At 40.1% G+C, this 14,093-nt stretch overlaps 2 protein-coding genes across 2 annotated transcripts; both read left to right on the plus strand.

The window, feature by feature from the left end:
* Window positions 1-10,715: 10,715 nt before the first annotated feature.
* Window positions 10,716-11,150, plus strand: LOC145575284 (uncharacterized). Its single transcript, XM_081633175.1, has one exon. It carries the CDS (start codon window positions 10,716-10,718, stop codon window positions 11,148-11,150), a length of 435 nt encoding a protein of 144 aa, XP_081489301.1.
* A 1,179-nt stretch (window positions 11,151-12,329) lies between these two features.
* Window positions 12,330-13,634, plus strand: LOC145575293 (uncharacterized). Its single transcript, XM_081633181.1, has 2 exons — window positions 12,330-12,832; window positions 12,920-13,634. The coding sequence occupies exons 1-2, from the start codon at window positions 12,330-12,332 to the stop codon at window positions 13,632-13,634; spliced, it is 1,218 nt and encodes a 405-aa protein (XP_081489307.1).
* The last annotated feature ends 459 nt before the right edge of the window (window positions 13,635-14,093 follow it).

A 14,093-nucleotide genomic window follows, 5' to 3' on the forward strand; every position in this document is an offset into this window, starting at 1 on the left:
TAAAAGTCTGGCGCCAAGCTCTGGCCCCTGACGCTACTTCCCACATGCCTCAGCAGCTTTCTGTGCTTGATAAAATCTTCCAGTTTCGCGCGGTGTTATTTCAGTCTTAGTTGTGAAAGATATTTCTCAAATTTCCTACATGTAAAATCCTATGTTTTTTACTCATTACGGATGGTCTTTCCAATGAGAACCTTTTTATGCATATGACAATAATGTTAATCAATATTACGCACATGAAATACTTAGAACTTTTCGAGTCTCATCCACTCATTCTAAATCATTGCCGAAACAAATTCAGGAATTAAAATAGAAATCCTCCCCAGTGGAGTCGCCAAAAACTGTAGGGAATAATTTCAAGCCTTAATCCCACTAGCCTGAACCCCACTGTGATCATACACTAAAGTACGGTGGCGTCCAAAAGGGAAGAAGATAGAGCAAAAGAGTCGCCAACAAGTTTTTTAAGGAACTTGTAAACCGTTCATAGGATGAAGGTTACACCCCTTAACGATCCAAGAGATCGTCAACTCCATAAGGTATAGAACCAAAAAAGGGTTCGGGGATGAAGGTACAAATCCAACCTAAAAGAGATTGAATCTGCCCTAATAATAGGCCTCTACTTTATTCTGATCGTATTCATGTGCGCTTTCTGATTAACATGCAAGCAATAAATTTAACCCTAAACCTGTTTATCTATGTTGGTTGAATATTAATGCACGAACAAACTATTATTGGCGATCACTTGAATTATAATCATATTAACCCTAACAAGATTATTAATTATCTTATTAAGCGTGATTACAAGTATAAATTCCCTTTAAACATGCAATAAAGGTGATCAAGCAATAAAGAATAAAATCAAGCAACATAATAATGAACCGATATCATGAATAATAATTATAATAAAATAGTCATCATAAATAAAATAACATCCATAATATTCATAATCATCATAAATTATAACAATTATAATCATAACCATGTTCATGTTAATATCAAAGCATAATAAAAATAGCAAGATCCTAGGCATGATACTAACAAGATTAATAACAAACCCTAGCATGTCACTAAGCAATAAAAATCAAATCTTTTAACCCTAACATGATACTAACAATCATAAATATTAGGAAGAATATAGGAAGTATCGTAACGATCATATTTAACATTAAAATTAACCTAGACATGATACTAGGAATATCATAATAACAATATAAACATGATTTCTACATCATAATATCAATAAAAACCAATTAAAGTACTTACTTTGATGCTTCGTACCTCTTTCTAATAACAAAATACACACGTTAGTAACTTCAAGGAAAATAATAATCAAAACAATTAAATTGAATAATTGAAATAGAGATTTGGGACCAAACCCTCAGAAATGAAAACCTTTCACGTCTAAGGCGAAGGCAACTTCGAATATGGCTAGGTGTGTCTTGATCTTGTGAATGCGGAATTTTGTATGAAAAACAAGGTAAGAAAGAGATGAATGAAAGAATGCTAAAGAATTAATGATTGTTGATGAAAGCTAATTAAAACTAATTGTTAATGAGAATTCGTGAATGAAAACGGAGTTTTTGATACGATATTTACAGAGAAAATCAGCCAAAAAAGATAATTTAACAAAACAGAGTCTGACGCTCAGGAAACAAGGTTGGCGCCAACCCTGGCTAGCTGGCGCCAGGCACCAGTGGCAAGCGCCAGGCGCCAATGGCTAGCGCATGGCGCCAAGCCTGGTTCCAGGTGCCAAGGCCTGGGGTTGGACGCCAGTCTTGATTTTAACGCGTTTTCGAAAATCCGATAAGTTTACCGTACTGGAGGATAAAATAATATAATTTCTTCGAAAATGCTATTTGATTTTGATTAAAACTCTGAAAAGTCAACAAAGTCAACTTATCAATGCTAATTGAATTAGGAATGAAAAGAACCTTCTAGAAGAATCTAGAAGACTAAAACCATTCCTAATAGCATTAGGAATGATAAATCATATTAGGCCCTCCCCAAGATCATTGGGCTGTACATAAAGCTCAAACCGGGCCCAGTTTAGTAAATTGACCATAACTTCCTCAATATTCATCGGAATTGGGCTTATAATATATCATTGGAAAGGTCTTTGCAAACCCCATCCAACTACACCACTATTGGACCCATATCATGGACCAACCAAACTGGATTGGCTGTTTTCTTAAAATAAAGTTTTCAAAAACAGAAAGAAGAGAAAAGAAACAAAAACTTTCCGCAACACTAGACTTTTCCACACTTTCGTTTCATTCGATTATGATTAAACGTGAAAGGTACTCATCACTGGGTTTGGTTTTGGGGAGACACAAATGGGTGTCTACACTAATGATAGTGGATTACATGCTAGCAGTTCTGTTAGTTTACCTATTGCTAATGCTCCTATTACTAACGGTGATTCTGTTTTGGAGCCAAGGAGAAGCAGGAGGGCAAGAAAGGAAAATAGTTTTGGTCCTGATTTTATTACTTCCTATTTATCTGAATCTTCCTTAATTGATGATGATTTTGTGCATATATTTATTTTGGAAGATGATCCAAGAACCTATGATGAGGCAATGAGGTCAGTTGACGCTGTTTTTTGGAAAGAAGCAATTGATAGTGAATTACAATCAATTCTCAATAATAACACTTGGGAATTGGTTGAACTTCCTAGAGGTTGTAATCCCATTACTTGTAAATGGATCTTTCGGAAAAATTTAAAGGCCGATGGATCCATAGACAAGTATAAGGCAAGAATAGTAGTGAGGGGTTTTACTCAAAAGTTTGGCATTGATTATTTTGATACTTACTCCCCTGTTACTAAAATTGCAACCATTAGGACTTTAATTGCTCTTGCTTGCATTTTTGATCTTGTTGTTCATCAAATGGATGTCAAAATTGCGTTTTTGAATGGTGCCTTTGATGAGGAGATTTATATGGTCCAACCTGAAGGGTTTGTTGTTCCAGGTCAAGAGAACAAGGTTTGTAAGTTAGTCAAGTCATTGTATGGGCTTAAGCAAGCTCCAAAGCAATGGCATGACAAATTTGATAAGACTATGACTGGTAATGGTTTTCATGTTAATGAAGGTGACTCTTGTGTTTATTTTAAGCATGATAGTCATGGTTATGTAATTATTTGTCTTTATGTGGATGATATGTTGATTTTTGGGACTGGCTTGGATCGAGTAAATGAGACAAAACAGTTTTTGAGTTCAAATTTTGAAATGAAAGACATGGGTGAGGCAGATGTGATTTTGGGAGTAAAAATCAAAAGGACTCCAAAAGGTATCTATCTTAATCAGTCACACTATGTTGAAAAGCTTCTTAAAAAATTTGACTCATTTAATGTCGATCTAGTCAAGACTCCATATGACCCAAGTTTTCACCTAAACAAAAATAATGGTGATCCAGTTAATCAGTCTGAGTATGCTACAATTATTGGTAGTGTTATGTTTCTAATGAACTACACTAGACCTGACATTGCTTATTCTGTTAGTAGGTTGAGCAGGTACACTCATAACCCAAGCAATGATAATTGGATTGCTCTTAGGAGGTTGCTTAGGTACCTTAAGGGTACTGCGGATTGGGGTTTGCACTACTCCAAATTTCCTGGAGTTTTGGAACGTTTTTGTGATGCCAACTGGGTATCCGATAATGATGAAGTTAACTCCACTAGTGGCTATGTCTTCACCCTTGGTGGTGGAGCTGTATCCTGGAAATCTTGTAAGCAATCTTGTACTGTTATATCTACTATGGAATATGAGTTTATTGCTCTTGAATTGGCAGGTCATGAGGCAGAATGGTTGAGGAACATGCTTGCAGATATTCCACTGTGGGGGAAGCCAGCTCCTTCAGTTGCACTTCATTGTGATTCGCAAGCTGCTATTGCTGTTGCACACAACCATGCCTATAATGGGAAGAAGAGACACATCCGTCTAAGGCATAAAGTCGTCAGAAATTTGTTGTCTGAAGGGGTGATATCACTGGACTATGTTAAGTCCGAAAAGAACATTGCGGATCCGTTAACTAAAGGCCTATGTAAAAAACTAGTTTTGGAAACATCGGAAAAGATGGGGCTAAAGCCCGTTGTATGAACTGTGAAATAGTGAACTCCTACTCACCATGAGTTCAAAGGGGAACATTATATAATAATTCGGAAGCACATTTTTATTTTTATTGGACCATCTCTAGATGTTTGTTGTGCTTAGCTACAAATGAGAAGGAGGTTGAGCATATGACTTTTAATGAACCCATATCCATATTTTTGGAGGTGTGTTGTAGCTCACACTTGATGGAGTTCACCTACTTAGGTGTGGAAGTGTGGCCGCTTCCTATTAGTATTTCGTGGGCTTATACTCTAGAGCACCTATGAGCATCCAGGCTGGACGTATGGCCAGTATAATGCGTCATCTTTATTCGCGGAATTTCAGAATATTATACATGTTCAGTTGTGTGGCTCAAAGTGACGGGTCCCTAACTCCCTATTAAGTTCAAGACGAAAGTCACTTGGTAGGTGAGGGATCATAGCTTGATGTCCACTATGTGTTAATTCAAGTCGCGAGACATTGACACTTATGCAATTGTTTTGTTTTGCCCAGAATTCGTCTTTCCTTCCTTTCTTTTTCATATCTTCAAACCTGTGGGGAATTGTTGGAAGTTCTTGATATAAAATAAGAGAGTTGGGGAAAAAAACAAGAGAGAAAAACAAATGAAAGGGGAAAATCCCACATTGGTTGGGGGGAAAGGTTTTTCCTTGTTTTTATATTGTAGTGTTTTAACACTACTTGGTTGAGTGAGTGGGAGTTAAGTGTTACTCCACACACACGCGCGCACCGAGCCGGGTCGGGTCGGGCTCGGGCGTCGGGACTTGGGTCTTGGGGAATGCGATGCGCGGGCGTAGGTCCTTGTTATCTTTTTGGAGAAATTTTATTTCCTTTTCTTTGTTAAACAAAATATTCTTTTTTGTCTGTTGGGAATATTCTTTTCTGACTGTTGGGATTACGGAATTAAGTCAGTCATTAATCCCTTGATTGTAGCTGACTGATTAATTCCTTGTTTCTTGCTTCCGTTGTTGACTGGCTGAATGAATCTGGTCGTTTTCTTAGCCAGATTCATCCCTCGTTTTATGTTTCATGTCTCCCTTCCACTGCCTATATATATTCGTTGTTTTTCCCAGTCAAAAAACACAACTCAATCAGTCATCTCTCTTCTCTAAAATTATCTAAACACGAGTTCTTTCTGTTCTGTTTTCTGGGCAAGTATTCTGAGTTCCAGTCGGGTTTGTGAGTGCACATAAACTCCGGCGCCGTGCTTATCCTGGAGGGCGACCGCTTCTAGTCTACTGCACCGGGAGGTAGCGCGAAATCGTCTTTTAGGTTAGTGGTTCTCCACGACGCGGCTATTGTCACTTTGGTTCATGCATCAAGAGATAAGTAATTTCTGTTTTATTGCTTAGTAGTATAACACGTACCGCAAAAGTAATACATCGAGGTAAGTTTTATTTAATTAAGGGTAATTTTTAAACTTTTTGGGTAACTTTATCAATACAGCATGTATAAATTTTATCTATATCAGGGTAACTTATATATATTGGGTAAATTTTCTTCATTTAAAGGTAACTTTTGATCATTTTAAGATAACTTTGTAGCGGTTGTACAATATTTTATTATACATCCGATTTTTTAAAATGTTTGTTTTAATAGAATGGTGTAATTTTTGTAGTTTTGTTGTAAATAATATCTACGTCATAATTGACTTGAAGATATTGTTACTTTTTACTAGAATGAAAGTGTTTTACCAAACCAAAATTATTTTTACTGATTCTCTATTATTTTTTACTTTTTGAAACGAGTTTTATGATAGAAAGAAAACTGAATTATAGGATATTTATTAAAATTATGATTAATTTGTATATATGAAATATGAGAAGTATAATGATAATAAAACTCTATAAAACATCAACAATAACTTTTAGGAGTCTGTATGAACAACTTCACAGACCTTATGTTGTTCATAGTAGCTGTTGAAAGAGCTAAGATCCTTGTTTTAACAGAGCAAAACCATCAAACATAATCATAAAAAGGAATAACACCCATAATATAAAATTTTCTCAATGGATCAAAACCCTAGAGAAATAATTGCAATTGAAAAAAAAAGATTTAGTATTACCTTTGAAAAAGGTATTTTCCTTAATTAAGTAAAACCTTTGAAAAACATAATCTTCCGAGAATAGAAAATAACTAGGTGAAGATAATGAAAGATTTAGAGGATATGCCACGGAGGAGTTGGGTATTAGATAACTATAGAGGGGAAGAGAAACAAATAAACGTAACTGATATTAAAATGCAGAATATGAAGAATCAGAGTACCAAACAGAGCCACGGAGAGGAGAAAGAAAGGAAGGGTCAAATGTGTCTAAATTTTATTTGAGGGTAAATACGTAAATAAACACTTTTAGGGGTATAATAGTCTTCACGATGTTCATAAGAGTTTCTTAAGGTATGGATATTACTATAGAACATAATATACTCTCTCCGTCCCCGATTGATAGCCACTTTTGAAGAAAAATCACGGGAATTAAGAAGAATTAAAGAAAGTACATTAAAAATGTAAATTTACATTGGGTATGCAAAAAAGTAGAGAGAGAAAGTAATTAAAGTACATGAAAAAGTATAATTTACATGGGAAAGTTAAATTTGCACAAATATTTTTGCAAACGTTAGAGATTTTTGATTAAAAAAATAATATTAATGGTACTTGAAAAAAGCAAATGTGACTAACATTTTGAGTCACCAAAAATGGCAAAAGTGACTATCAATCGGGGACGGAGGGAGTATTAATTAAATTAATTCAATTTATTATCTTATGTTTTTTTATCTAAATATTATGAATTATTTCTTCCATTATATTAAATGTTTGACAATTATTTTATTATAAAAATTTCACTAATCTAGTTGCTATAAAAAATCCGGGTACCCGGAATTGGAACCGGAACCGGTTAGGAACCGGCGGATCCAGAATCGGAATTGGACCCGGTGGTTCCAATTCCGGGTAATAAATTAATGACCCGGTTATAACCAATTCCAATTCCAATTCTCAACTTTTTGGAAACGGAACCGGTTGGGTACCCGATTATCTAATATATGTTAAACTAAATAAATTTTAAATAATAAAAATATGTTGAATGTATCTGATTTGTAACTTAAAAAAGTATTATTAATACCTAACATAAATACAAATAGCTTAATGCATATATAAATATAAGTATTAAACGCTAAAAATGAACCTAACTAAAATAATAATTATAATTTGTATTATATTTTAACAATTACATACATAAGTGGGTACCCGGAACCGGAACCGGTACTCGGTGGTTCCAATATCAATTCCTAAATTTTAGAACCCGGTTGAACCAATTCCAATTCCGGATCCGAATTTTAGGATTCGGTTCCAACCAATTCCAAGTCCGAGTCCTAATATTTTGACCGGGTACGCGGTTTGCTCACCCCAGTACTTATCAGTAAATAATTGCACAGCTACAATATAGTATGATTACAAAGTATAATTTTAAAAATAGAATTTGATAAAATATTTAGGATGAGATTTTACGTAAAATGCTAAGCTTTTTCTTAGGCTTCAAGTCTAAAATTTCCTAACTAATTAATCCTTTAAATACTCAATTAAGCTTACTATTTTTCTCTTTTGTGAAATCTCTAACAGTAAAAATCTCTCTCCTCAAAAACACGCACCCTCCACCGGTGCCCCACAGTCGCCTAGCTGTGCAATCGGTAATCCCTAAATGTCTCGCTTATTATATTTTAATTACTTCATGTTTATAAACCATAAATCAATTTTATATTTTAATTTGATTATACAAAGGTTAATTATTCGATCTAAATTCATATTTACCGTCAAGTATAGATTTTCAAGAATGTTTCTAGTTGAATTACTGTTTTATTTAATATTAATTCTATTACTGTTAAACATGTTCTAGTAATTCTTAAAAAAAAAAAATTATAGTTTAATTATGGTTATTAAAAATTATGGTTTATAGTTTAATGTTTTATAGTTTAATGTTTTATAGTAATTCCTAAACATGCCTCCTAAGCCTCCTTCAAAGCACTTTCGCAAGAATCATCTAAGAGCCAGCCTATTTAAAACCTGAAACACTTCTTTTTCTTTTTTTAGTTCTTGTTCCCCTCGTTCTGTTTAAGTAAGAAAGCGGTGTGATCTGATTTGTAGCGAACTAGGTGTTCAACTACGGCATGCTTATATGAATTCAGCCACGTGCAAGCTAGACCCAATGAGCCGATCTAGGCGCTCTCTAACCCGAGTTTAAATGGCGTTTCCCTTTTCCCATGTATACCAACTCCAACTTGTTTGGGCCTAGTCCATTGTTCTAAGCCCATTGACCTGAAATTACGAAAATACCCCTCCATGATCCAGCCCATCATTAGTCAAAGTAAAGTACAGATTTACCTCTGATCTGTCCAATTAAGTACAACTTCTGCCACCTGAAAGTACATCTATAAATAGCCCTCCAATCATTAATGATGGTAACTTTTTCCTAATTCTCTAACCTTCTCTCTCTACTTTCTCTCTCTAAAGTACTCTTTCTCTCTCTACTTTCTCTCTCTAGAAAGTACATTCGCTGACTTAAGCATCGGAGGGACTTTCCCGGGTCACACCCCTGGGGCAGTTAACCTTCTTTCTCTTTTGGAGGCCTAGCTCTAGGACAGCAAGGCATAGCGGAGGGAAATTCGGACATTCATTGGACATAGCTTTAGGACATCTTGATACCTTACTTCCCTAAGACTCCCAGGAGCATTCTGTTTCCAGAAACAGGTAGCGCCGTCTGTGGGGATTACTAACAAGAAGTCATGGTGAACATTAGCCGTCCCCGCAGCACTCATCAAGATGCTACTACGCAAGCTCCAACTCTCTCGGCTAGGAATGCTCACATAGTCGAGGAGATAACACCCCGGGCTCGTAGTGAACTCGAGAGAGAAGTGAACAACCCCCAGGTGATCACTCGCCGAGACTTGGATTAGCTGGCAGCCCAGATCAACAAAAACTTGGAGGAAAGCCTCAGGGCACTTGTCAACCAGAGGGTGGGGCAAGGCAGGCAGGGGAGCGCTCCACAGCCTATCCCTCCGCCTCATGTGTCCCATCTCCATCAAGCCTCCTCTCGGCCTCAGCATCAGACATCTCGTCGCTCTCAGCCCAATCAGTCCCCTAACCCCCAGCGGGAGACAAGGCAACCAAGCAGGCCAAGAGATGCTAGAGAGATCATCAATGACCGAAGGTTAAGGGATGACACTCTAGATGCCCGCGAGATAATCAACTCCAGGAGGGAGAACTCCAAGGAAGATAATAACCCCCCCCAGAGAGATCGAACTAGAGTTCACTCTCGGCATGGGTCAACAAGGTACCGAGATAGCATGATTCACTCAGCTACCTCCAGACCAAGAAGGAGACCCATTCAGCTCGCTCATTTAGCAAGCAAAAGCCCCGAGCGTCCTTCCTCCCCTACGCCAGGGAGGCTCGGGATTTTCAAGAACATCACCCCCTTCAGCTAGGAGATAATGAATACCCCTATTCCTCCTAAGGTCGAGATCCCTACATTGGACCCTTATGATGGGAAGACGGACCCAACGGACCATCTGAACGCTTACAAAGCACAGATGGGAGTCCAAACCGGGTATGAAGCCTCATGGTGCAGGTTCTTCCCTACTACTCTCAAAGGCATAGCGGAGGGAAATTCGGACATTCATTGGACATAGCTATAGGACATCTTGATACCTTACTTCCCTAAGACTCTTAGGAGCATTCTGTTTCCAGAAACAGGTGGCACCGTCTGTGGGGATCGAACCCACGACCACGTAGCTCTCGGAGGGGCTTTCCTGGGTCACACCCCCGGGGCAGTTAACCTTCTTTCTCTTTTTCAGGCCTAGGTCTCGGACAGCAAGGCATAGCTCAGACATGGTTCAACAACCTTACCCCCGGGAGCATAAGAACGTTTGACATGTTAGCTACTCAATTCAAAAAGCACTTCATCGCTGGGAGTAGGCAAACAAAGAATAGCGTTCATTTAATGACAGTGAAGCAGGGGGAGAATGAAAGTCTTAAGGACTACATCAAGAGGTTTAACACCGAGTCTCAGCTCATCCCCGACCTCCAAGATAATGTTTCTTTCACTACCCTTCTCTTTGGGCTCAAGTCCAACAAGCTGAAGTTTGAACTTGTCCATGACAAGGTGAGCACCTTCTCTGAAGCCATGGAAAGAGCTGAAAGGATCATTGAAGCTAGTGAGGTGTGCAAGGCGCCCGTAGCAAACAACAAAGGAAAGAGGAAGCAAGAAGATAACTACCATGACAACAGGAATAAAAGGCCGAGGAGGGCTGAGAGTGATGATGAAGGACTCAAATACAATGCTGATAAGCGTGAGATCTATTTAGACATAAAGCACAAGGCTATTCTTCCTAAGCCTAACCCCATGAACACGCCGATAGAGCAGAGGAACAAGAAGCTTTGGTGAGAATACAACAAGGAGTGTGGTCATACCACCCGGAACTGCAGAGAGCTTAAGAGAGCCCTTGACAAGCTAGCTGAAGAAGGAAAGCTTAACAGATATCTCAAGTCCCCCCCCCCCGAAGGATAAGCAAAGAAGCAAATCTTCCAAGGAAGTGCAAGAAGCCCACAGTTCAGCTGATACTAATATGAGCATCAATGTCATAGCCGGAGGGTTTGCCTCCGGGGGTTTGTCTAACAGGACACGCAAAAGTCACTTGCGGTCGCTCGAAGAGCCCATCTATGATATCGGCACTCCCTCATCCACCCCAAAGGACCCCCTCATGGTATTCGGGGATGATAAAGTAAAAAAGATTCAAAGGCCTCATGATGACCCCCTGGTGATTCATATGAAGGTGGCCAATGCTAAGGTGAAGAAGATCTTAGTTGATAGTGGAAGTTCAGCAGACATCATCACATGGAAATGCATCGAGCAAATGCGTTTTGGCAGAGGTGACCTTACACCCCTAGAGAAACCCTTAGTAGGATTTGGGGGGCATCATGTGTACCCCTTAAGAACGATCAAGCTTCCTGTTCGTTTGGGGGAAAAGGAGAAGGGGAGAAGTTTGGTTCACACGTTCTAAGTTGTGAATACCCCTCTACCATACAACATGATTCTTGGTCGACCCCTTCTCAATAGGGCCAAAGCTGCCATATCAACCTATCGCTTGCTCCTCCAATTTGAGACCGATGACGGATCGGTGGGCAAGATATTTGGAGATCAGTTCGAGGGAAGAAAATGCTATGTAGATAGCTTGAAGTCACCTGAGAGCTCTGTCAATCAGGAAGACAAAGGGGCCAAGAGGAAAGCGATGGATATTGATGAACCCCAGCACCCGGTCATGAGCATCTACATGGCCGAGAATCCAAAGCAGCACAGTAGGCCTAGACCTATTGAAGAGGATGAGAGCATACCCTTAGGGGATGACCCCGCTCGGACTGTGAGGGTGGGAAAGAACTTGGACCCCCAGCTCAAGGAAGAAATTATTCAAGTACTTAGAGAATACAAAGACATCTTCGCTTTTACAGCAGATGAAATGCCGGGCATAGACCCTGAGGTGATGACTCACGAGCTGAACATCAAGGAGGACTACAAGCCCGTCAAGAAAAAACTCCGACATGCTGGGCCGGAGAGAAATAAAGCCGCAGCCACTGAGGTTAAAAAGCTTCTCGAAGCGGCTTTCATTCGAGAATGCCAATACACCGAGTGGTTATCCAATGTTGTGCTGGTTAGGAAGCCCAATGGTTCTTGGCGTATGTGTGTGGATTTTACAGATTTGAACAAGGCATGACCGAAGGATGATCATCCTTTGCCTAAGATTGATAGGTTGGTGGATTTGACCGCTGGTCACGCCCTCCTAAGCTTCATGGATGCCAATGCGGGGTATCATCAGATACCCATGTCAGAGAAGGATCAAGCCCACACAGCCTTTATCACTAGCCAAGGGGTATATTGCTATAATGTGATGCCCTTCGGCCTGAAAAACGCCAGGGCTAGCTACCAGCGCCTGATGAATAAAATCTTTGAAAGGCAACTAGGCCGGAATGTTAACGCCTATGTTGATGACATGATTGTGAAAAGCAAAGAAAGCTCAGATCACATAGAAGATCTAAGGGAAACATTCACCACCCTTAGGAAATATAAAATGAAGCTTAACCCCAGCAAGTGTGTCTTCGGGGTGCAAGGTGGAAAGTGTCTGGGTTTCATGGTTGATCAACGGGGCATTGATGCCAACCCCGATAAAATTTAGGCTATTCTTGACATGGAATCCCCCCGAAATGTGAAGGAAGTGCAACGCCTTACAGGCTGCCTAGCCGCATTAGGGAGGTTCCTATCCCGATCAGCTGATAAGAGTTTGTCTCTCTTCAAAGCCCTCAAGAGGCCTAAGTTCCTGTGGGATGAAGAGGCTGAAAAGGCTTTCCAGCAATTGAAGAAACATCTTATGAACACTCTAAAGCTTGTCAGCCCCCTCCCCGGGGAAACATTATTTGTGTACTTGGCCATATCAGATTATGCCCTAAGTGCGGTTCTTGTTGAGGAAAGAGAAGAAGGCCAAGTACCGGTTTATTTTGTCAGTCATGCCCTAAGGGGGGCTGAAACCCGATATACTCTCATCGAGAAAGTGGTGTACGCTCTAGTGATGGCAAGTAGGATGTTGAAGCCATACTTTCAAGCACATTCAATCAAGGTACTCACCAGCCAGCCAATCAAGAAGGTGTTGGAGAGCAAAAATCACTCATCCCGTATGACCAATTGGTCGGATCAGTTAGCAGATTTTGGAATTGAGTTTGAACCTCGAAAGGCCATCAAGGCCTAAGCCTTTGCCGACTTTATAGCTGAATGCGCTCATAGGCCTACTCCAATAGACACCTCCGCCCCTTGGGCTCTTTATGTGGATGGGTCGTCTAGTAAGGCCGGGAGTGGAGCTGGGCTAGTCATCATCTCCCCGGAGGGAGAGAAGTTTAAATATGCAGTCAAGTTTGCCTTCCATGCATCAAATAATGAAGCTGAGCATGAGGCTCTTATCTTTGGGCTAAACTTGTGCCAATTCATGAAGATAAAATCCGTTCAAGTGTGCTCAGACTCACAGCTCATAGTGGGGCAAATGACAAAAGAATTTGAAGTGAAGGAGGAAAACATGAAAGCCTATTTTGAAAAGGCTGAAAGCTTGACAAGATCGTTTGACAACTTTGAGATCAGGCACATCCCCCGCTCGGAGAATCAACAAGCTGATGCTCTTGCTGGATTAGCAAGCTCGGCTGAGGAAATAGCCCCCCGGAATATCATGTGGGAAGTGTTAGAGAAACCAAGTACCCAAAGGCCTGCTGTCATGGACATTGATAGAGGGGAAACTTGGATGAACCGAATCATTCAATGCTTAAAGCGGGAGATGCCCGAGGACACCCCCGACTTCAAAATGATCAAAAAGCGGAGCGAGTGGTTTTTACTTCATGATGGGATCCTCTACAAAAAATCCTTTGCTCATCCATTGCTAAAGTGCATTACTCCGGAGGAGGGAAATTACGTACTTAGAGAAATTCATGAAGGGGCATGCGGTCGCCATTAGGGTGGAAGGACTATAGCTGAAAAAGCGCTGAGGGCCGGATTCTATTGGCCAACCCTGAGGAATGATGCTGCCAAAATCGTCAAGAAGTGTGAAAATGCCAAAGGTTCGCTGACATGCCCCATGTTTTGGCCAACGCCCTCACAAGTATTCAGTCAGTCCTACCCTTGGACCGTTGGGGCATGGAAATCGTAAGGCCATTCCCCGTAGCCTCGGGACAAAGGAAATTCTTGATAGTAGCGGTGGATTATTTCACCAAGTGGGTTGAGGCTGAGCTGGTGGCAACAATAACTGACAAACAAGTCCAGAAGTTCATCTGGAGGAATATCATCACCCGCTTTGGGGTACCCGCATCTTAATCTCATATAATGGCCGACAATTCAACAGTCGGCCAACCATAGAGTATTGCGGGCGTTTTGGGATCAAGACAAGGTTTTCGACTATGTGTCGACCTCAAACAAA

Source organism: Chenopodium album, chromosome 2, assembly GCF_948465745.1.
Source record: "Chenopodium album chromosome 2, dcCheAlbu1.1, whole genome shotgun sequence".
NCBI classification, from domain to species: domain Eukaryota; kingdom Viridiplantae; phylum Streptophyta; class Magnoliopsida; order Caryophyllales; family Amaranthaceae; genus Chenopodium; species Chenopodium album.

Excerpts from the sequence above, each read along its gene's own strand:
- LOC145575284 (XM_081633175.1), top strand. The coding sequence starts at position 10,716 with ATGAGCATCAATGTCATAGCCGGAGGGTTTGCCTCCGGGGGTTTGTCT.
- LOC145575293 (XM_081633181.1), top strand. The coding sequence starts at position 12,330 with ATGGAATCCCCCCGAAATGTGAAGGAAGTGCAACGCCTTACAGGCTGC. Across the intron at positions 12,833-12,919 it reads ATGACCAATTGGTCGGATCA|GCCTACTCCAATAGACACCT; the intron begins GTTAGCAGATTT and ends ATGCGCTCATAG.